The 23,002-nt window shown below is 43.2% G+C and overlaps 2 protein-coding genes across 5 annotated transcripts; one reads left to right on the top strand and one right to left on the bottom strand.

The window, feature by feature from the left end:
- Positions 1-307: 307 nt before the first annotated feature.
- On the bottom strand, positions 308-6,404 carry LOC148676993 (uncharacterized). The gene is made up of 3 exons (XM_088616652.1): positions 5,806-6,404; positions 5,209-5,393; positions 308-2,329 (listed from the first exon to the last, which is right to left on the bottom strand). Exons 1-3 carry the CDS (start codon positions 5,963-5,965, stop codon positions 1,757-1,759), a joined length of 918 nt encoding a protein of 305 aa, XP_088472778.1. The 5' UTR covers positions 5,966-6,404; the 3' UTR covers positions 308-1,756.
- Positions 6,405-6,635: 231 nt separating this feature from the next.
- sap130a (Sin3A associated protein 130 a) lies at positions 6,636-23,002 on the top strand. Of its 4 annotated transcripts, XM_088616649.1 has the most exons (22): positions 6,636-6,887; positions 8,162-8,285; positions 8,625-8,884; positions 9,915-10,082; positions 10,311-10,437; positions 10,987-11,108; positions 11,543-11,667; positions 12,100-12,247; positions 12,384-12,474; positions 13,187-13,291; positions 13,509-13,653; positions 14,149-14,267; positions 14,466-14,756; positions 15,041-15,215; positions 15,771-15,875; positions 16,601-16,962; positions 17,442-17,687; positions 18,171-18,296; positions 18,956-19,059; positions 20,043-20,156; positions 20,439-20,564; positions 21,530-23,002. In XM_088616649.1, exons 2-22 carry the CDS (start codon positions 8,177-8,179, stop codon positions 21,533-21,535), a joined length of 3,174 nt encoding a protein of 1,057 aa, XP_088472775.1. In that variant the 5' UTR covers positions 6,636-6,887; positions 8,162-8,176; the 3' UTR covers positions 21,536-23,002. The 4 variants fall into 4 exon arrangements, with proteins under 4 accessions (XP_088472775.1, XP_088472777.1, XP_088472776.1 ...); XM_088616651.1 differs by having other exon boundaries at positions 15,119-15,215; positions 20,439-23,002; XM_088616650.1 differs by having other exon boundaries at positions 17,514-17,687; positions 20,439-23,002.

Raw genomic sequence — 23,002 nt, 5'->3', positions numbered from 1 at the left:
TGAAATCAATATTATATGTTGTTAAATATTACATAAAACACTAGGAATGAAGGGAGTTGGTGAAATGCTTTTTGTCAGTTTGCTACAGACCGCCATCTAGTGGCAACTATAAGTGAGTGTCTAAAGCCTGGGTTCAGAAGGTGCATTTGCCAAACAAATTCACGAAAACTGTACTCAGTTTTCAGAAGATAATTGAAATATGGTATCATGGCATAATGGAAAAAAAGGAAACTGTTTAAACCCTTTGTTTAAACATTTTGGGAAAACGAATTCTGTTAAAATGACTAATTTCCATTCAAATTAAGAGTAGGAATGTGAAAGTTTATTGAAGTAAAAAAAAAACTTTTCAACAATTTAATCTCCAATCCTTTTATCAGAATTAACAGAAGAAAGGTTATGAAACAATCTTAGATAAGTAAATTATTCAGTATCCTACATGAAATGCACTTATGACTTCAGATAATTGTTATGTCAACTGTACTAAACAAAATCACCTCCCATACCATACATGGGAAAGAAATCAGGAAGATATTTGATTAAACATCCCTCAAGTTTTGGAAAAAGTTGATAAAAAATATTTGCACTTCTTGCTCTCAGTGAACATTTACATGACAAAAACACTTGATTTCTAAAATAATTCAGCATTTCTTGTCTTTTCAGATGTCTTTGACATATAGGGCCTTATTCAAACTACCTGGGCACTTCAGACCCCCTAGAAAGCAGAAAGGATTTAAGTGCCGAAGTTTTGAACAAGGTCCCCTTATGTTTTCAGACGGACGTTCATGGCGTAAGACTGAACAGACTTTCTTCAATAACTCAACCTACACAAACACTTTGACTTACTGTAAGGGTGACACACAGCTGTTGCCATAAGTTATGACAAACATATAAGAAAGAAGCAAATATTTGACATTTAATTTGCAAAAAAAAAACATTTGCTCTTGCAGTTGTTTTCTTGCAGTGCTCCAGCCACGTTTCCTGTAGAGCACGGCATCCCAAACACATGACTGTTGCTTTCAGCAGTCTTATCCTGTGAATTTAATGGGATGATAATGGGTTAAATTAAAAATAAATATAATTAGGTGTTTTATCTTCACCTTTGCACCTTTAATTCCACATGGTTGTGAGTCTGGAAGGCAACTGTAGAAAATATAAATAGCACTGATGGACCTGCTACCACCCTCTAGTTACAGAGTTGGTTTATCAATATTCTTGTGACTGGCCATCCAGTCAAAACTGTATTAGGGAAGGGGGGGGGGGGATTTTGTTCCTGGGGGGTGTTATTGTTTGTATATTTGTTTGATTGTTCTGATTGCAAAAAAAAAAAGTCATTCACAAAAAACAAAACTGACACGGTTTTGCTGTGGTTGCATACGTTTGGTTCATAGAAGAACCATGCCTCCTTTTTTAATAAATACAAACTGCAATATTGGATGACAGGGGGGTGTAGCAGTCAGTGTGATATTGCCTCACAGCTCTGGCGGCTTGAGGCACCTTCTGTGTGGAGTCTGCATGTTTCAGTCCCATCCAGGATGCATCCTGCCTTGTCCCCTCCGTCTGCCGAGTTAAGACTCCAGCTCAGTGCGATGCTGGAACGGACGAAACGTTCTCCAACGATGAGCGGAAGACTTAAGCTACTACCACAAAACAGCTGTGTCCCCCTCAGACCGAATGATCCCAATCAACTATCCAAAGGTCCTGACCCTCCATTCCGGTCTCACGGAAGAGAGGAATTGATGAGGATGTGTGCTCGTCCCTACGGAGAAGGTGAAGTTTTGATATACGATACTGCATTGCTTTCACTCTGGGCGTGGGTGTTCGTTTTAGAAGAATCCGGAGCAATAACATGGAAAAACGATGGCGCTGGGCTGCAGCTGGCGATGACCGGACCGCAGAGAGGGTGATGTGGCACAGGGATAGGAGGCGGCTGCGGGGCTGACCCCAGCTGGACGTCAACCAAGACCTGCTGGATACGCAACCGTGCCGTTTTTTGCATTTGAGCGTCTTCCATCAGCCTGAGCTCTGAGGCTATGTGTTTGCCAAAGATGTCAAAGGCATCCTCCTGGGAGGCTAGCCTTCCCTTAGCAAAATTGTCCGAGATTGTCTGTATATATGAAGCGGCTCTGGCAAAGAGAGCTGCTTCATTAGCCTTTCGTTTCCGTTTGTTTGTCCCTCTCGCAGCGACGTGACCGCCTGCTGCGCGCTTCGTTAAGCACGGCAGAGGGTTCCCTTCTCTGCTGTCCTCCTCCGCGCCCACGTCGTTCTCATCTTCGGTCAGTTCTCCTGCGCTTACGTCCTCGACGGTCTGACGGGCACTGTTCTCGGGAGTCTGCCAGATATATGGAAACAGGGCACCTGTTCAGGCTCAGCAGGCTCAAGGGCTTGTACAGAATAGAAATCTCAGCTTTGGGAACATGTAAACAGGCAGTTCAAGTAGGGAGCTGTGTCGGCATGCCCAGGCTGCAAAGGAACAAGGAAAGCTTTATTGCACGCTGAAAAGAGAAGAAAGGAAACACAATGTTCCACACCTGAAGAAGGCTCCACAGTCGAAACATTCTGTCTCTTTTCTTTTCAGCAAGGCGTAAACCTTTACTTGTTCCAACGTTAACAGGGATGCTATCTGCATGTCGGCGTGGGTTTTCCCTCCCACAGTCCATAAACATACTGGTGGGTAACCTGACTTCTGGGAAAACTGGCCCTGGTGTGACTATGTGCGTGTCTGTGTTTGTGACTGTGACAGAGCAAGCAGAAGCTCACTTAAAAAGATTCTTGCTTCTTGGAAGTATACCGGACACACCTGTTTGCTCGACTCATTTGCCGCCTTTGGAAAACGGAATTCCACAGGCAGAAAAGGGATCAGCTGATCGGCCCTGTACATAACTGGACACTCCTCAGGAGCAGCAGCAGTCAGGTGTAGAGGGCAGAAGTGCTGCATCTAAGCTCATGCAGTTCAGGGACAGAGAGCATGTTAGCGGCACCCACATTTCATAGTGCATTTATTAATCTCCTGTTCTTGAACATCAGCAGTGAGTCAGCAATCCTAACACCAGTTTGGGTTTGAGAAGTTAGAAAGATCTAACGAAGACGTGTAAGGGTCTTGTTATGGGTGGATGTAGTTAAGAAATATGGAGAATTTAGCGGGGTGTTTTTCTATAGTGTGTTCTGTATTCTTGGATTAATTGGAAATTTTCCAGAATCTCTGTAGAGTAGTAGTCTATAGGGTTTATTGTTGGAAACTGGGCGCCTGTGGGTGAAGCATGCCAGTAGGTCTTGAAAGAAACTGGGAACTGGTATCTTCCAATGAAGGGAAGGCTGGCAGTAGAAGGGGGAGCCCAGCTGAGTGTGACAAGGGTCCCAGAGTAGGGATGGGACAGATTCCTCCCAAAGGCAAGACTGGCTGTGGATGGGAGAGCATGGCTGAGTTTGCCGGGGTTCCAGGGAATTAAAGGGGAACAGCAATGCTATTTTTATATTTCGTGGGTTAGAAAGATTTAGCATCGATGACTGAATTTCAAACCACAATAAAAGTAAAATGTACACGCCAGCTTGTAAAACCCCCAACTTACACCAGAAAATACGCCGACATTTCCAGGTGTGCGTAGTGCCGCGATGTAGGATTCAGAACAAGGCAACAAAACGTCCGGTGACCCGATGAGGGCCTATTACATGATAAACAAGTGGGCTTCTGAATGCATCTCTTTTAACCCAATAGAAATATTGCTGTCCATTTTTAGACTGTTTTGCCAACAGGTGCTACTTACTTGTCAACTCTACATGCAGATCACTCTAGCAGTGAAATGTCTGCTGCACAACCTGTGCTCATTCACTCGTACATCGCAGTTCATTAATCATTACAGAGACTAGTGAGCAGGAAGGGCCGCATCACGTCGCAATTCGCTTGTGAGTTGCCGACAACATAGCAACTTACAGTGCATTCGCAAAGTCCACGATTTCATGCTTAATTTGCAATTGGTAAAATTCTTCTATAACATCAATGAATTTATTTTGTTAATTTTATTAAAGTTCCCACACAGAGTTTAACTCACACCCTTGTGCATTCTGTTTCCACTAACCTTCACCGAACACTCCAATTTACCAATAAAGTACATCTAATTGAAACACTATTTACAAATCTGTATAAATCAATGCTGTAATGGTCCTGTTGGTGGACTTATTAGCGGCTTTTCCATTCCAGCAGCCGAGCTCTACATCACTAGTGCTAATTGATGACTTAATTGATCGGCTTGCTTGTTTAGACTTTTATTTCAATTGTTTCTTTGATCAGTCTTGAGTGTCCAAAATACCCAACTTCAAAGGTACTGTTTCCAACCACAACTTCAGCACACAGAAATTTACACTGCCTCTCCTCAGCTTGCTGGCCATTATTTCTGACCCAGCTAGCTGAATTACTAGCCAATCAACTGATGATGAAGAAACAAAGGTGGAAATAACACATCAGAATGACACTGTATCAGACAGGCCCTCAAAGAACATTTTTTTCTGCTTTAGAGGCAACACACATGTATGAGGACTGTTCAGAGATTTAGACATTTTTACAGGGTACTAATTACAAACTGCATATATATCCCAGAACAAAAAGAAAATTTAGAAATGTTCCTCAAACAGAAACCTGGAATCAATTAGGCTGCAATTAATACCTTGGCAGCAGTGAAAACCAGCACACACTGGAGTTCCTGGGTTAGGAAACACTGGTGCACTGCATGAAACGTGCTGGATTGTGGCTCTTATGGATCATGGTTTGCCATTTCTGGTATTTACTACTGGTACTGGTGTTTTGGAATTCAGCTTGTGCTTTTGAAAGTGCTGGGATCTAACACTAATTTCCACTCATTTCTGTTGTGATCTCCCAACCTATTAAAATAAAATCAGTGCAAACACTACTGTATATCTGTAATCAAGAAGGGTAGAGAAAAGAAACATTTCCAAAAGATTTCAGTAAACTTTCAGCCTCAGAACTAAAGCATTAAGTAACACCTATTTCCCAATCCTAATTCCTGGACTAGAAAAATGCAGGAAAGCATGGCCCTGAGATTTTTTTTAAAAAGTGGAGAATTACTTTACTGTGACTTACATTCTGAAGGAAAAGCTGGTAGGAGAGAAAAGAGATGGGCACCGCTGGGTTCAGTGGAAAGGGTGTATTTGCCTAGTGCTGGAATGTGCAGGCTGCTGTTCCTATTTTGCACTTACCTTTAAATTGGGTTTCGCAGCCCGTGGGTTGGATGCTATTAAACCATCCAGAAATTTCAATAGTGGAAGCAAATACCACTTAGAGAGAAAGGCTTCACCACACCCGTTCTGAGCAGTGCTTGCCTTTCGTTTCTCCCGGGCATACTGAGTTTTCAGATTTTTTATTTTTTTGAGTACCTCTTCTCCTGGAAAATAATAGATAATTGTTAAATCTTGTCTTTTTTTTTGCTTACTTTTAAGCAACTGGACAACCGTGATCTGGAACCCAGGAAACAAAATTTGAGGGAACATAATGTAATTAATGTAACTGCACGTTCCATCTTCCTATAGCCTTAGGTAAAAACAGTTTGTACAGGTTACTTAATGCAAACATAGCTACGTATATCTATATTCCAAGACTGCCTGAAAGCCTCTCACAATTTTGGCGAATGACAAAACAAGACAACGTAACATCTCTTGTTGAATGTGTTCGTCAGGAAAGTACTGAACAGTACTTCCAGTTAAAATGGGATTTCCTCTTCAACCGTCGTAAATTCTGAATTAAGTTATATGGCGCCACCTTTGGACTAGGTACAAGGTTTTTTTTTTTACACTTACCAGTGGTACCCAATTGCTGGGCAATTTCCTCGGAATCGTGTTTTCTACACCATCTGTCGTGATATTCACGGACTTTGGGGTTGTACAGAGAGGGCTTTGCTTCCCAAAGGTCACAGAGCTCCTCCAGTTTCTTACGCGTCCAGAAATCTTTCCACTCCATGGCAACAATTCTATATTGTGATTCTGTATTCGAAAAAAAGGTTCGGCTTCTAACCCTGATCTGGGCTGTGCAGCCTAGCGGGCCACCTCTTTTATTATCAGATGGATTCGGGGCTGCAGCGTTTCACGTCTGCACGGTCTTTGTTGCGCAACTTGTTTCTGTGTTGCACAACAAATGTTTTCCGGTTTGTAGTGACCTTTTGTTTCCTCTCAGTGGACATCAGAAACCCCTTTTGACAAAAAGAAAACCCAACCCCGCTAAAAAAATAAATAAAAATCTTCACAGCCGTGTTTTTGTTTTATTGCAAGTCAAAACCTTTTTTTTTTCCCGATACTCTAGCAATGGATAGAACACGCCCTGTCGACTGTAAACAGAGAATCCATTAAAAATTCACACAAGTAGACAACTCTCCACTTAAACTCTGAGCGTTAAGGAATGGGTGGGCTTTCTGTTGGTGAATAAGGGGCGACTGTATCTGCTACTATTGGCCATTTAAGTCGCAGTACATTTTCATGCGACGCGATTGGTTAGAGATGAAGGATCTGTGTGCCTATTGGCGCTTATTCGTCTCCCGGTCCTCCTCAGCGGGCCGTCTGTAATTGGCCAGGCGCTTTGCCTTCTCTCTTGTGATTGGCCAGGCGGCCAGAGCGCCCTCCAAGGTTAGAGCCTCCCCTTCCGGTGTGACTCGAAGGTGTTGTTGCAGAGACGGATGGAGAAGCTTGAACCTGTTTAAGCACGGCTATAGAAATGAGTTTAGACTTTTAGGTATTTGTTTTCAGTACACGAGTAGCTGTAGAAAGAGAATCCCGCGACGTCGTCGGGTAGATGTCTAAATTATTTAGCGAAGTGGATATTCTGTTTTGGAATTTGACTTAAGTGTATCATTTTCATAGAAGAAGGAAAATTTGAGAAAATCTGTACGGTAAGGGACTCTTTTCATTTTTGTCCGCAAATGACTTTTCTAGTGCATTGAAGCAGTATCCTAGCATCTGTTTTAATTTAGCGTGTTTGAAAATACAGGTCGGAGAAAAGCGGGATGCATGATGTTTCCTACGTAGCGTTGTCTACTTGGTCAAATTGCTATTTTTTCGGCTGTCGTCCACGCGTCATTTTTTTCCGCATATTATCCTAGAAAGACGAGCATCTCCGAATTTTTTTTTTCTAGGTTCATGACACGTACGGGAGGAAAACAAAAGAATATGTGCGCGGATGATTCTGTAATTACTGATATGGGTTTGCTTAAGGACGTTGCAGATATGACCCCACAGGAAGCGAATCACGTTTATCCCGATTGTGGAGTGAATTAAAGTGGTGTATTGTTGGTGGCTAACTGGTCTGGTACTGCTCTTTCTTCTAAGAGTGTAGACCGTACATAACTCGTATTACCTTCACCATATCGTGAATGCGTTGGTCCTCGGAGACCACTTTCTAGTATCATGAAGGGTATGATGATCTCTGTATGATTGTAAGCATTTCGAATAACTGCATAACGTCATCCAAGCGAAAACAAAGCACTTGCGCCTAGCCAGTAAGCCTTACAATTTCCCTAAAAATGCATGCCCGGTATTGAGGTATCGTTTAATACCTCGATTTTCTTAAACAACATTTCGTTGATCATACGAATAAGTAAATATAGCTTTTCAAAATGCAACTGTGAACATCTTACCTAGAAGCAGCGACGCTTTGGATATTTTATCGAGGTTCATAAACCGACGGTTTATTAACTGTTAATTTCGGTAATCGCGTGAATGAATGAAAATCCAGCCTTATTTCAACGGTGGTAAGTGCCGATCACGTCATTCATGCAGCAGGCGATTGAAGTAAAGGAGTCGCACCTTGATATAATAGAGACTATTTCGAGTCCAGTGATATGTGGGGTTTTTTTGTCTCGTTTTTCAATACAGTCCTCGTGGGAGTCATATCAATTCTCGATGAACGTTTAAGATCTTGTATAACGTATAAGATATGGTCTTGGTTTCTCAGAATTTGAGAATTCTAACGTTGTTAAAGCAAATAGGATTCCTCTGTCGAAGGCTGTCTGTTTGCGATTTTGGCAGTGGGGAAAATCTCATTTAACACCCACCAAGAGATGATCCCAGCCGGCTACGGAGAAAAGTCCATTCTTTTCATCTTTTTTTTTTCCATCTCCTGTCCAGTTGTCTCGATTGAAAGTAAGACTCTTCTCCGCATTTACAGGACCTTCGTCAAAAGATGAGCTCCCAGCAGTTTCCAAGGGCAGGAGTTCCAGCCTCTAGCCTGGGACAAGCACAGATGACGGGGGGAAACTCCAGCCTGGCTCCAGGAAACCAGACTGGCACGGGTAAAAAAAAAAAAAAGAAAGCTTGAAATAATTAAGCCTACTGTAAGGTTCAGTGAATCTGCGTAGAGAGTAATCTTTGAGAAGCGCTTTGAGTAATTTTTAATAAGCGCTTTGAGAAGCCACCTTTAAAGGCGCTATATAAAATAAAGTTTATTATTATAATAATCTTGTGGAGCAGATTTTTTGTGAGTGTCTTGTAACCAAAGCCAACCTGCACTAATAAGTCATAGAAGGACCCAAGTGTCTCGTCTAGCTCTCAAACCTGTGACGTGGAAAAGGGCCGCAGGGCCGTCGCCGTCGTCGTTTTCTCACCCTCCGAGCTGCGCGGTTGCTTCGCAGGGGGCGGCGAGGAAGGGTGCCGGGAGCCGGAGCACACTCCACGCGACCATCCGCCCAGCGGCGGGGGGGCCCTGGCCTTCCGCGACGAGAAGCAGGAGACGGTGGTGGTCAGGCCCTACCCGCAGGTCCAGGCCCACGGGCAGCCCCTGACTCTGCCTCAGCACCTCCCGCTGCCGGCTGGCCCTTCGGCTACCGTCTCGGCGGCGCCGCCGCACCTCGCCCAGGCCTTGCCGCTGTCTTTCACCGAGGCGTCCATGAAGGTAGGGCACGGCGAGGTCATGCCGTCGAATCGGTTGATAGACTCCGCCGGCGGAGGTGTGGCATGGGTTTCTTTTACCTCTAGGACCATAGCCATTTTTTCATTTTTTTGTAGTTGTTCTGAGGTTAAATCCATTTGTTAATTTTTAATAGTTACATTTTTTGAACGTAACCCAATGAACAAGACCCCGCAAAATTGCAGTTCTCCTTAATTCTAAATCCTTGTCCCTCCCTGAGCTGTATCTTTACTGAGCGGCTTTAATACAGTTGAACGTATAAATTGTGCTATTGATCTTTTCTTGTACATCATTTAAAGCAGAATGGTGCCAAATGTATTGATTTATATTCCTGACTTTCCTCTATGCCTCCGGGTGTTCTTAGTTTTGAGTACCATGTGCATAAAAGTAATAGGTGAATTGTGTGCTTGAGTGTGGAAATCATCACCTTACGATGTTAAGTGAAGTCAGGATTAAAAAAAAAGCTTTTCTTTTCATGCCCCCCCAATTTGGGTTTCTTTATGCAGACTTAAAATCGTAAGACGGGAGAGTAGGTATTTGGCTCAACCAATTTGGTTGGTTTCTAGTTGGTAAGTTTTTGAAGAACATTTTTTAAGCCTTTCAGCTTTGTTAGTCTTGACTTCTTCTATTCACTCAAATTACAAGTCGGCGGTGCTTTGGTATAGAGTTTCTGTCAATCGGAGGAGTGACGCTTCTCTTGTGGACAATAGTGCTGGCTCACTTGTGCCCTGCAAAACAGGAGATGTTTTTCTGTGGGTCAGGCAAGCAAAGGGAGGCACCATTTGCAAGCTACCTTGCCTGGCTAAGCCAGTGAGGCTCAGTTATGGATACAAATAGCCAATGGCATGGCATTGGCACTCACCAGTGCTGTCTGGACTATAGGACTCATTCTTGCTTTCTGTTCTGGACAGGAGCCTTAGGTGGTTGAGCTGCTTGGGAGGCCCTTGATCCTCGGCATGTGGCGTGTGATCTCTGCTCCAGCATCTTTCTTGATATGTTCTTTGTGCTTTTTCAGTCTGCCCTGAAGCCAGCTATGCCCAGCCGCCCCATTGCCCCAGCACCAGCTTCTAGCCAGGGTCACCTGACCGTTCCAGCCAAGGTTCCCGGTCATGTCACAGTTACTATGGAAAGCAGCATGCCTCAGACTTCAGCTATCCCCGTGGCAACCATCAGTGGGCAGCAGGTGAGAGGATAGCACCTTTCCGTCTTCTCTCAAGGGCCTTAAGGTTGCTGTGCTTCACTGGGACGTTACACCAGTTTCAAGTATTTTGGTGTTTGGATCATTTGCCGGACCTTTTGCACGTCTGCATTTTTTTTTATCATGTCGCAGACCTTTTGAAATTTCTGTTTGAGATGTGCGAATGCGTGAGCTAAGTCCTTTGCGGATGTTTCTCCCTCTCTCCCCTCTTAGGGCCACTCCGGTAACCTGCATCCGTTAATGGCAGCTAATGTGCAGATCATCCGTGGCAGCACGCCGGCACTCCAGTTAGCGTCCCCTGCGGCACCACCTCATACCTTTACTTCCCACTTACCCAGAGGTCAGCCTGTCTGCTTTTTAAAAAGGGGAACCTGTTAATCTCCTGGCAGTTTATAGGTTGAGTGTATCTGTGTTTATTGAAAAGGCACATCGCATGGTTGCTAAGATCCTGGATTTAAAACAGTCAGGCACTTCAGATGCTTCTCTGTAAAATGAAAGTATCCCTTCCAATTAATGGATGTAATTATAGCACATCATAGTTCACCTTTCAAGGTGATGATTGCATTAATTATTGTCTTACCTGGATAGCAGTTGAAAATGTCTGATGAATGAGTTCATAGCCCTTGGTTTGTAAGAGAATATAAGAAGTGTTTGTAGGAGTCAGGAGGCCATCTTACATGATTGGTTATGAGCTATTTGATATGGATATTGTAATGTATTTTGAGCCGCCTTTACTGTGGAGGCTTTCTGCTTACTCTTTTTTTTCTTCCATAACAGTTTAGGATAGTACAGCACCTAACAAAATAGTCTGTACATTATAGCATTTGATGATGTGGGTGTCGTATTTTAATAAGGAGCCGGGGGTATATTGGTTCTTGATGTTAAACAGGAGCAGCAGCAGCCGCTGTGATGTCCAGCTCGAAAGTGACTACGGTTCTGCGTCCTGCCTCTGGTCCGAGCGCCGGGGCAGTCCAGCCCACTGTGCAGCACATCATCCACCAGCCCATCCAGGTACAGAGCTTCTCTGCCGTGACTGGAACACAAGGTGTAAGGTCTCTGTATCTCGATTAGTGGTGTCTTTCTACCATTAAAGGAATAACTGTTCACTCTTCACAGATTAACTCATTGGAGTGTTATAGATGCCTTATTCTACACACAATGTCTAGATGTTATGTTTCTATTTATTGAATTTGAATAGCTGAATTTTATTTTAGCTGATTTTCACATACTCTAGCCTGTATTTATAGCATTTCTGTTTTGCTTGAAATTAATCAAGTTTTTATAGATAAATATTGCTCCTTAACTCATTGACTGTTGCCGGATGTTGCATTAGCAAAAACGTTTAGTGCAGTCGTTGGGAGGTCTTGCATGTTACGTGGCTAATGCTTAAAAAATCGGAACCCATTAAGCTTTTCTAGACTAAGATCTTCCCCCCTCTCTTTCAGTCTCGCCCCCCTGCCACCACCTCCACAGCTGTGCTTCCTACTGTTGTGGCTCCAGTCTCGGCGACCCGGGCCCAGTCCCCAGTCATCACCACTGCGGCCACACACACGGCTGAGATGATGCACGGGTGGGGACAGCAGCAGCTCTGTCTGGACAGTTTTGCATTTCAAGAATTTAGGAGAAAGTTATTTCTGTTTGATTGTTAACTTGTTTTAATATCGCATACCAATGCTGGAATACCATTGAGGTTTGGTGATCTAGTTACCTACCTGAGTCTTGTAAACGGCCCATCACAGCCGTTCAAGATGATGGTACATGCATGTGTACCAGGGAGGCCATGACATGATCCCTGTAGGCCACCATCGCATGGCCAGGGTATTGCATTAATAGAAGGCTTCGTCACCTTGATCCATCTTGGGAGTCGTTAGCCAAAGCTGTTGATCCAAGAGAGCCGTACCAATGTGTGAAGGCATGCAGCATATTCTGTAAATCTGTCCCAAGGATGCTGATATTTTCTGATCACTTGGCTTAGCTCTCCCTTTCCTTATCTGATTTGTAGCCGCCCTGCTCTTACCATTCACCAGTCTCCTGCCACCATTAGTATCCAGCGGCAGCCCCAGTCTCGAGACAGTGCCACGCGCATCACTCTGCCCTCCAATCCGGCCATCGGTACCCAGAAGCCACAGCTGCACACCATGACTCAGCAGGTATCAGAAATAAGTGGTATCTGGATGCTTTATTGGTACATAGGCCTATTGTGGGCTTACTAGGATCCGTTCAAGTGTCCATTATAAAGTGGATAATCTTTAATCAGCATTTCATTGGTATTTCTGCTTCTTTCAGAAACCTCTTTATAGCAACGTGCCTCCTGTTGCTGCAGCTACAGTAGCCCCAATCCTGGCCACGAACACAGTGGCATCGCCAACCACAACTGGTAGGTTGCAGCAATAACTTCAAGAGCCCCAAACTGCTCTCTGGAGAGACTGTAATATTGCAGATCTCTCTAGAGTAATAGTATGATGTGTAAGTGAATATTTGAGAATTAAGCATAGGTATTTCTCAAACAGGATATGATTACTATTGCAGCACTTAGGACTTAGATTAGCATTGTTTCTGTATCTAGATTCTTATGAAAACATTACTAAAATAAGGATTCTGTTGTGTATTAAAGAAAATTAGTCTTTTGAAAGTAATGAAAGCAATTGCTGCATCTTAATTACAAATGTCTCGCTATCCAGTGCGCTGAGTGAGTAGATCGTGTAAGCCGATCTATACCAGAAAATAGTGTCTCATTCTAGGAAGCAGGGACAGAGGCAAGTCTTGAGAATGAAACAAAAGCATCAAGGGCATTTTCCTATTATGGTATGAAATACAATAATGTGAAAATTGGTATTATTATATAAACTAAAGGGAATAATATAAAGATAATCAAGATGTTTTACATCCTAAACAACTTCCTGACGTATTGAGCTATATGAATTTAGGGGTGTTGTTCCTATTTTTTATGTCCTTAACAATATCTTATGTGTTATTGGCGATCAGGGTGAATATCAATATGGTGTTATTCCACCAAGACATGGTGGATAAATGCAAGGGTATTGTTTAATTAAGGAGTCGCTAATAATATTGTTCATCTCCTGTCTCAGGATCCGTGGGCCATACCCAAACAACTACCAGTACAATAGTTACCATGACGATGCCCTCTCACTCATCGCATGCCACTGCAGTGACCACCTCCACAATCCCTGTTGGTAAGAATGTTTACTCCTTCCTCTGTACAACCCCATTATATTCTCCAAACCAACCACAGTTCCGAATAAAAAAATAATCCTCATTTAAACGTGCTGTTATTTTACAAAACGGGTGCTGCAAGAAACGCAAATTGGAATATCTAACTTGGTATTGTGGCAACCATTTCTAAATGTAAATGTATGCAGTTGGAATAACAGCTCAAAATTGTGTTTTCAGCGAAGGTGGTTCCTCAACCCATAACTCATACCTCTCCACGCCTTCAGCCTGATTACCCTGGAGAAAGAGCAAGCCTCCTACCAGGCTTAGCTGGGCACAGGTCTTCTCCAAACCCAGTCACCATGGAGGCTAGGAGTGACAACAGGTGAGTGTTGCTGTTTCCGCCCTCTGTCTCTATGTGATATCAGTTCAGTATGTCTTTACATTTGTTTTTTATTTGCAGATTCTGAAAGATTATAATTTGTGCTGTGAAATGTGAAGAGAATTAATCTTTGTCAAATTTGTATTTAATTTGAGAAGCATTAGAATAAGATGTCACACTGTGCTTTAACACCAACAAGACATGTTTGGCTTCGACCCTTCTGTTTGGACTTTCAAGCTGAGATGTGAAAGTCAGCAAATGTTGGCTTGGATTTATAAAGGAGTTATTTGGATGCCTTAATAGCTTATATACTACAATGCGGTTTCTAAACAGAAGTCTGAGCTGCTATAAAAAAAAAATTGAAGAAGGCAACTGCCTTTTGCAATTTATTCTTGTTTTACTGTTTGAGATCTTTGCTCTTAAGTGAGTGATAAACCAGTTAGATATGGATTGGTTTTCCACCCCAGTATTGTAATATGCTTTCTCTGTCCCCAACAGGCAGTCTGTGCCAATGCAAATCCAGTACTTCCTGCCAACATACCCTTCGTCTCCGTATCCCCTGACACACACTTACACGCCTATCACCAGCTCTGTCTCGACCATCCGCCAGTACCCAGGTATGTCAATAAATACGATGACCAATCTGCAGTAGCCTGTAGTTTTGCATCTTGTCACTTCTCTATCCTTGAAAGTTCACATTTGTAGTTCTAATGTGAACTCCAGTGATGTGTATTCTGTTATAAAAGGAGGGGAAGCTGTGTGGTGTGCCTTTTCATCTAAATGTGATGGTGTCGTCTGGCTTTCTGTTGTACCAGTGACTCCTCAGGCCCCCAGTTCAGCCATGCCTGCTCAGGCCGGCGTCGGCGTGGCACCTACTGTCCACCTGAACCACATGCAGCTGATGGCGGTGGACCGCATTGGTCTGCAGTCTGCACCACTCAGCACGCAGGGAATGCAGTCTGCCGCCGCGATGGGAGCGCAGGGGATCCAGCCAGCACCCATCGGAACACAAGGGCTCCATACGTCTGCGCCCATCAGCACCCAGGGGATCCAGCCAGCACCGATCAGCTCTCAGCAGCAGCAGCAGACAGAGGCCAAGGCATCAGGTAACCACAGGAACGAGAAACAACGCTTTTATCTCGCATTTCTGTGCAGCTTTGCCTGATGAAAACTATTTTACAGAATTCTTCTTGCATTTTATTAAAGAAATCTTTCTTTGAGGATTTTTATGCACCAAATGACGAAATCTCTGCCTAAATACCTTTAGCGTTCTGGGGGGTGGGGGGGGGCTAATTTTCAAGTAAACAAGTCAAATTTCCTTTTGATCACAGCATATGGGTGTTCCTGTTTTGCAGCCTAATTAAAAGAACTCCTTTGCTTTGTCCCATAGTGGTTTTGGCAGATGGTTCCACTCTTGTTTCCAATCCTATTAGCAACACGTTCAGTGCAACGCAACCTGTTTCCACAGTTGCACAAACGCACCCGCAGAGTGGCAGCTCCAGCACTCCCACGCTCATTTCCTCTCCCCGGCCTAGTATTCTCCGCAAAAAGCCCGCCGGTGAAGGGTAAGCATGCCAGTGATTCCAGTTCGCACATGCGTTCTCTCCACCCCAAACTGGTCTCCTCTTCCCTTATTTTTGTTCCAAGCGCAGCTCTGTGCTCCACTGGGTATCTGAACCAGTAGCTGATGTGGGGGGGTGGGCAGGATATCCATGCTGGTTAAAGGAGTTATTTTTTTCCCCCACTGTCACCTTCTTTCTACGTCATGGCGTAGTCTCTTGACACTGCACATTCAGGACAGTTTGTGTTTAAAAGCGGAAATTCAAACATGGATCAAGTAAAAACATAGTATGAAGTAATTTTTGGAAGCGAGCGGTCTGTTCAATATGACATGAAGTCCAGCCGCAGTTTTGTTACCACTTACTGCGGTTTGGAAGACGACCACATGAAATGGCGGCACGCGTTCAGAGCTGTTGGCCGAGAGGAAAACCTTTGGGAGGTGCCATGGAAGTTTTCCTTTGGGATCGTTAGGATTTGTTCACGACACAGAGTGGTGGTGGTGTTGTTTTTTTTTTTTGCATTGTCCCGGTGCGGTATTGTAAAAGAGCTTTTGCTTTCAGCTCCGCCGTTCGGAAAAACGCTTTCCCATCCCAGGCCGCCGAAGCCACGAGCCCGCGGCTGGACGGGGCCATCAGGAGTGCGACGGGATCGCCTCGACCTGCGGGGTAAGAGCCAAGCCCTAGCACCTGGTCGGGAAGCTGAAACAAAAACCCAACCCCTAGAAAGAGAAGCCCGTTTGTTAAATTCATGCGCTGCCGTTGAGAACCCAGGACCTCTGTCCGAGAAGAACCTAGCAGTGCTGCTTTGTGCAGATCGCTTCCCCGTTAGCTAATGTAACCTGAGATTAGACGAATTCATGATTTTCGTTTGCATTTTAAAAGCCAGGTGTCTTAAGTGGTGGGTTTATAGTACCTCTGTGTGAAAACGTCTTGCAGAACACAAGAACTGAAACGCTTAGCTTCCAGATGAGTTATTTTATATGCAGTAGTCCTGCGACGACTGGTTTTTACGTTCATTTATCTAAACTTCAGATATCTTGAATGCAGTAGTTCCTGCATTCTGCATGTAGCTTCTGGCTTTTAATGTCAGGAATTTCCATCTAATCCCGAGGTTATCGGGAAGTAGTGAAGTGATCTGTATAATAGAGCAGTGTGAAGTTATTCTCTGGATCTTAATGATTAAAGCTTGCCTTGAAGAGTGGAGAACAGTATAGTGTAAAGATGTGCCCTGTCGCTCAGGAGAAGGTGATAAAATGCTTCTGTATACAGGCACAAGTATATTAAAAACATTCACTGGATTTTATAGAAATTTATACCAAAAGATAAGCTATATCTGTATCTGTCTACATCTTTTACCTTCCTTAAACTGTGGTGGGTGCCTTCGCTTGCAGAGCAAAATCGAAACCGGAGATCCACGTTGCGGTGACCCCTCCGGTGACTGTGACGGTGGAGGCCATGTCCATCCAGAGCAGCGAGCAGCAGGCAGCCCCTTCCCCTGCCCAGCATCCCTCGCAGGCGATCCCCGCCATCCTGACGGCGGCGGCGGCGGCCCCTCCTTCGCAGCCCACCGCCGCGCTCGCCGCCCTCCCGGCGGCCATGGCGGTCACCCCGCCGATCCCCGCTTCCTTGGCCAACGTGGTGGCCCCGCCCACCCAGCCGGCGGCCAGCAGCACGGCCGCGTGCGCCGTCAGCTCCGCCCTCCCCGAGATCAAGATCAAGCAGGAGGTGGAGCCGATGGACACCTCGCAGCAAGGTGAGACTTGCCTCCACGGGTCACCACTGGCGTTCGTTGAGTTTCTTACTAACACAGGGCAGTGGCCCTGTTGTGTGCCCTGGTAAGAGAGAAACAGATGAGACTTGCTGAGATTCCCCCGCCCTTTCAGAGCAATTACTCACCTGAACTTGTCACGCAGCCCTCCTTTGTCATTGAAATCATTTTGCTCGTACTGTTCATCAGAGATGGGGTGCGGGTTTCTTCTGTGATCTTGCTTGAAAAGAATTGACTGGCGTTAAGATGTTAGGGTGGTGGGAAAGTTTGCTGTCTGCACATGCAAGAGCAGCCGTTCGGTTAGCTTTTAAAATTTGTAAAATTCCTGTGTGGGGAAAAAAAATATATGAAGAGTGCGTTCTCTCCTCCTTTTGATTGTAAAGCAGTTGCAAATGAATTATTGTGTTGCAAGTTTGGTAGGGTTAGAACCGCTTATATTTGCATCTCTTGTTTGCTTGCTTTAGTTCCTTCTGTGACACCCACAGTAGTAGCCCCTGTCCTCACTCCCCTTGGAAACTCCCTGGGGCTTTCTGCAGGAGACCTGCTACCAGGAGCTTCCCCCCGGAAAAAGCCCCGCAAGCAGCAGCATGTCATCTCTACAGAAGAAAGCGAGATGATGGAGACCAACAGCACTGATGAGGAGAAGTCTACAGCTCGGCCACTCGCAATGAAGGCCGAGAAACGCAAGTCCCCTCCGAAGGAGTACATTGGTGTGTGATCCTTTCTGCTTGAGTGTTTAAATCATGGCTTGGTAGGGGTGACCGTGGAAATACCTAAAGTTCTTTTCCATTGTAAAATCCACTTTGTAGGTATGAGGTTACTTGCAAGTGTAGCAAAGGAGATTTTGAGCTGTTTGGTGCAGAGGAGAAACATTGATTTCCAGAGGTGCTTGCTGTTTCTAACTCTTGGTAGACTTTGTGAATTGTATGATTTATGAAACTATGGATTACTTTGTTTCCCAGGCTTGTTCTTGTATAATATATTGTCCTAAATTGAGCTGTGTGCTTGCTGTTTTAAAACCCTTACATTTCTTAAATGAGTAGAATGCAACTAGAAGTTCCTAACCTTGTATTGTTTCAGGGTCCTGGGCACAGAAAAAAACTTGGCCATGTGATTGATTGTTATTGGTCTGTTAGTGCTAATGAGTTTTTGATGGTATAAAGCGTTGTTAACTGCAGGATCGTTTTTTTCAGATGAAGAAGGTGTCCGATATGTTCCTGTCCGCCCAAGACCCCCAATAACTCTGCTGCGCCACTATCGGAACCCATGGAAGGCGGCTTACCATCACTTCCAGAGATACAGTGACATCAGAGTCAAAGGTAGTAACCTTTTTTCTATGTCATTTATTTTGTTTTTATAGCCAGCAGCTATATCACCCTGCAACTTGCAGCTGGCAACCCACTGAAGCTAAATAGGTGTGAGCCTGGCTAGTACCTTGATGGGAGACCCCCTGGGAATAACTAAGGTTGCTGATCACTATAGTGATGTTAGTGGTGCCAGCAGGGGGTGCTCGACCTGCATTCTGTGGGTTCTAATATAATGGGAACATTATACTATAAAAAGGGGCCGTCCTTCAGGTGAGATGTAAAACCGACTTCCTGACTCTTCTGCTCATTAAAAATCTCAGGGCGTTTTTTCTGAAAGAGTAGGGGTGTATCCCTGGCGTCCTGGCCAAATTTCCCATTGGCCCTTACCAATCATGGCCTCCTTAAAATCGCCATGTATGAATTGGCTTCATCACTCTGTTCTCCTTCCCACTGGTAGCTGGTGTGTGACCACACGTTGGTGGCGAAGAGGAGTCGTTCATTTTATGTAGGTTTGTTTTGCTATTTGTACTTTCGAAGCTTTTTGATTCCACAACAACTCGGCTTTTAAATGTTATTGATGTAGCATGCAGTCCAGAGATAGGAATACACCAATATTAAAACAGAAGCAAAATATTACATATATATCTAATATCTTTGCATTGTGATTTCAGAGGAGAAGAAATGCACATTGCAAGATATGGCTAATCAGAAGGGGGTGGTGTGCAGAGCGCAGGGCTGGAAGATACACTTGTGTGCAGCACAGCTCCTTCAGCTGGTGAGTAAATCTGGATATCGCTGCAGTAAAGACCTGCAAGCAAGTAAAGACACGACTAAAGTGAGATGTGACCAAATATATTTGCTGAATTGTCAGTGAGCAGTAGTGAAAAGTTATTGCTGGAAAAACGGGATATTGTGAAAATCTTTGATTACAGTTAACTGAATAATTAAAATACATTGAAACCACCTTTTAAAATGAGCTTGAAAAGTATTAACGTTCGGAATATTATATTGCATTTTTTTGCACGATGTGCATGGCATATGAATAGAAATTCATTAAGAATTTGAAAGGAATTCATATGTATGATTTATAATATGTACAATTATCCATTGCTAGATGGGAAAAATGTCCTTTACCACGTTGTAACAATAATGTTGTAATATTTGCTTAATTAAACATTGAAAACCTTTCATTTGAAAAGGATCTCTGTAGAGTTCAGCATTGCCCTTCATTGAATACTGTTCTGAGCGTACGTCAGCTGCTTTGCCAGTTGGTGCCCAGATCTTGTCAGATCTGCTGGGCCGGGTTATGACTAGAAAGGAAGAGCAGGTTGTTCCCAGTGATGGTGTTGACAGGCCAGTAGATGGCACTCCTCCCTCTCAACCTGAATTTCCAACCCAGGGACTTGGCATGGTGACAGGGGACAATGTACTGTTCTTACAGTGAGGAGCCGAGGTCCTGGATAGAGCCCATGACCCTTTCTGAAGGAGCTGGATGTTGAGAAGGTTACTAACCCAGGCATCATAGCTCAATTCCACTTTGGGTTTCCATTGTCCCCTACATTTCGCCTTTAATACAGCGTGTCTTTACCTGATCTGTGTGCATGAGCTGAAACCCAGCTGCTGCTCTGTGCCACCTGGGTGGTTCCTTCCCTTCAGTGGTGGATGAAGAGGGCATTTCCTCTATGTGATGTGCTTCAGGATGAAACGCGATCTCTGAATGGACGGGATTATTAACTTCTGCTGCTGCCTTGTCCCTAGACAAGCCTGGAGCGTGATGTGTACAGCCGGCTGACTACACTCCAGGAAGGCCTGATCCCGAAGAAGAAGGCCGGAGCAGATGATGATCTGCATCGTATTAATGAACTCATACAGGTGAATCTAACACTCCAGCCCTTGTGCCAGAATTACATTTGTCTAGTTGCTCATCCATGAGAGAATTCTATTTTTAGATATTGAAAGCATGCAAAGCTGTCCTTCGCATGAAAACAATTTGTATGCTTCCTTTTGTCATGAAAAAATGTATGCAATGTTTGCGTGTATTGAACACAAAAATATCACTATTAAACCTTGGGACTGATTTATTTTACTTTGTGATAGACTGCTGAAGACTTCAATTTGCCCGTTTTGTGAAATTGTCTTTCTCTGTTCCATTAGGGTAACATGCAGCGCTGTAAACTGGTGATTGATCAGATCACCGAGGCCCGTGACGCAATGATGAAGGTTCTGGACCACAAAGACCGTGTTATGAAGCTGCTCAATAAGAATGGAGGAACCAAGAAGGTATCCAAGCTTAAACGGAAGGAGAAATCTTAGATTGGGGGAGACGTATTTGGAGGATGACATGGCTGACGATCGTGACTCCTCAATCGTGGTTTGGGATTTTAGCTTAATGTGCACAATCGCTGGGCCCGCATAAAGCCAAAAGGCAAAAGACGTTTGACAGATAGCAAGAAAAACACCGGGAGGATTCTAGGAAAGGTTGTTGAAAGAACGGTAGTGACTTACACAGGAACATTTTTTGTTTTTCAGTTTTACTTTTGCTAATTCCGCACTCATATTGAATGCCTTCAAATTATATTAATGAAAGGGTAAGCAAATATGACGTTTACCTCTGTGAATATTTAGACACTGTTTTATAAGGCCAGGTTAAAGGAAATCATATTGAGATTTAGGGTGCCTTGCATTATGTTAATTGTTACATTAAGCGATGAATGCTACTGTTAAGGGCCTGGAATCCAGCTGTTTTAGTAGTGCTATTTCGTCCTGCAATTATAGGGACCAAACATCCAGACTGCCACAGTTGCATTAAGACCTATTGTCAGCATTACAGTGTTGAAAACTGCATTAAGTGCAATTAATGTAATGACTTTGGAAGTAATCTTTTACTCCACTTAAAATGGTCCCATTTTAATGTTCATTCATTGAGTTAAATATTAAAATTTGTAATAAAGCCATTCACATGGTCTGTTACAATTTATGTAGCAGTACTTGGAAGCTGATTTTTGATTGTGACAGATTTATACAATCTCAATGTGTAAGGTGCCATAGATGAAATTCTTTATTGCATTGCACCCTGTCTTTAGTGGTTCGTATTGGGGAAATTTAGAACATATTGTGTACTTCATTATAAAAGATATTGTCCAGATTCCTGTATCATAAAGTCTCTTTAGAATTAATGGTTGTCACATTTCTCATTTATCCAGCACCTCCCAAATGTATTTATAGAGCTTATTTTTTAATTGCAGCTGTAGGTCTGGACTTCTCCCAAATATTTGGAATGAAACATTTGAAGATAGTTTCGCAGTATATGGATGGCCCAAAGGCATTTCAAAGTGTATTCTTATAAATGGCGGATTATTTAGCTGCTGCTCTTTAAATGGTAAGACATTAAGTGTGTGGAGTGATGTAACGAAGAAAGGACTGTAGAGGATGCTACAGAGTTACACAAATGGTTAATTCAAAATAGATCGTTTTCTCATTGGGCACTAGACAAGCATCGTGAATGTCTGATGTGTACACACTCTTTAAAACTCGTTTTGAGAAGAAAAACTCCAAGGAGCGGGTTTGAAGTGTTCCCCATGTATTGTTCTGTGCCTTTACAAAGTTTCAGTCTTACCTATGTAAGACAAGACTGTTACGCTTTGTAATGCCATTGCTTTACTTTGGAATAGAACTGAACATTGAAGATATACACCTGTAAATGAGCCTAAGAGAGGGTTGCACATATAACTTGAGCTGCACTCAGACCTAGAGAAAATTATTTGCATAGCTTTTTAGTACAATATTTATAGGAGTTATGAAAGAGAAGTTCTTTTATCAAGAACTCAAACTGTAAGGTCAGCCCTATTCAGATTATTTTAAGACTGTCTTTGTTCATTTTAAGTTCTTTCCTGACTGCCGCAAAACTACAGGAAAGGTTTTTGTGAAACTGGGGTGGGTGTAAAATACCACACCCACACGGAGTTAATAATACATCATCATTTAATCAAAACATAAATAAAATCTGTTTTAGGCCTCCGATTGACAAAAAAAATCTGTTGTTGCAAAGTTAAGTAGTTCACATCAGCTCAGTTCTAGTCCTTGTAGTCAGGATGAGTGAAATTGAATCCCAAACTTGTGTACCGAAGTGCTTCTTGGACAAATCTTGGCACACGTTTGTGGGGGGAAAAAAAGAAAAGATTTATATTAAGTTAAAAATCATAGAACATGTTCTTGCACTTGTGCTCTTGGAAAAGACAGCCTGGCCCTTCAGTTTTCTTCAAAGGCTGTGAAAGCATACAATACTTGTAATAATTACATTAGTCTTCTACAGCTGGTGCTCCGTTTTACCTTATTGTTGCTTGAGGTTTCTCTTGCTGTGTTTTCTAAATCTGGAGATTTGGCTGGCCTTCTGGACAATAGGAAAACCTGAATATGTTTAGAAGGTGGTTTAAAAAGTTTAATTTGAAAGAAATATACATTACGAATGTTAGAATGGCCAATCCTGTTTATTTTAAGTGTATAAAGTAGATTGTTTTGTAAATTAAAATAGCTTCATTTTATTTCTATTTTATGTTTGTTTTTGTATTTTATGAAGCATTTCTCCTGTATCAGTACCATTTTGGTCGGTTGAATTATGATTTTGTGATCTATGGTATGTAATTTTGCATATAGTTTAGTGTATGGTATGTGTTGTTAAGTCACCTTAAGAAATCTTAATTAAACTTTTTGTACATACA

Source organism: Lepisosteus platostomus, chromosome 2 (genome assembly GCF_059453375.1).
Source record: "Lepisosteus platostomus isolate fLepPlt1 chromosome 2, fLepPlt1.hap1, whole genome shotgun sequence".
Lineage (NCBI taxonomy): Eukaryota > Metazoa > Chordata > Actinopteri > Semionotiformes > Lepisosteidae > Lepisosteus > Lepisosteus platostomus.
This window is presented reverse-complemented; position numbering and strand designations above follow the sequence as displayed.

Bases quoted from the DNA above. Each gene is read 5' to 3' on its own strand.
- sap130a (XM_088616648.1), top strand. From the start codon at position 8,177: ATGAGCTCCCAGCAGTTTCCAAGGGCAGGAGTTCCAGCCTCTAGCCTG. The intron at 11,109-11,542 runs GTACAGAGCTTC...CCTCTCTTTCAG, and splicing joins TCATCCACCAGCCCATCCAG to TCTCGCCCCCCTGCCACCAC. The intron at 17,688-18,170 runs GTGTGTGATCCT...CGTTTTTTTCAG, and splicing joins CCCTCCGAAGGAGTACATTG to ATGAAGAAGGTGTCCGATAT.
- LOC148676993 (XM_088616652.1), bottom strand. From the start codon at position 5,965: ATGGAGTGGAAAGATTTCTGGACGCGTAAGAAACTGGAGGAGCTCTGT. The intron at 5,394-5,805 runs GTAAGTGTAAAA...ATTATTTTCCAG, and splicing joins CCAGCAATTGGGTACCACTG to GAGAAGAGGTACTCAAAAAA. The intron at 2,330-5,208 runs GTAAGTGCAAAA...TATATCTGGCAG, and splicing joins CTGCGAAACCCAATTTAAAG to ACTCCCGAGAACAGTGCCCG.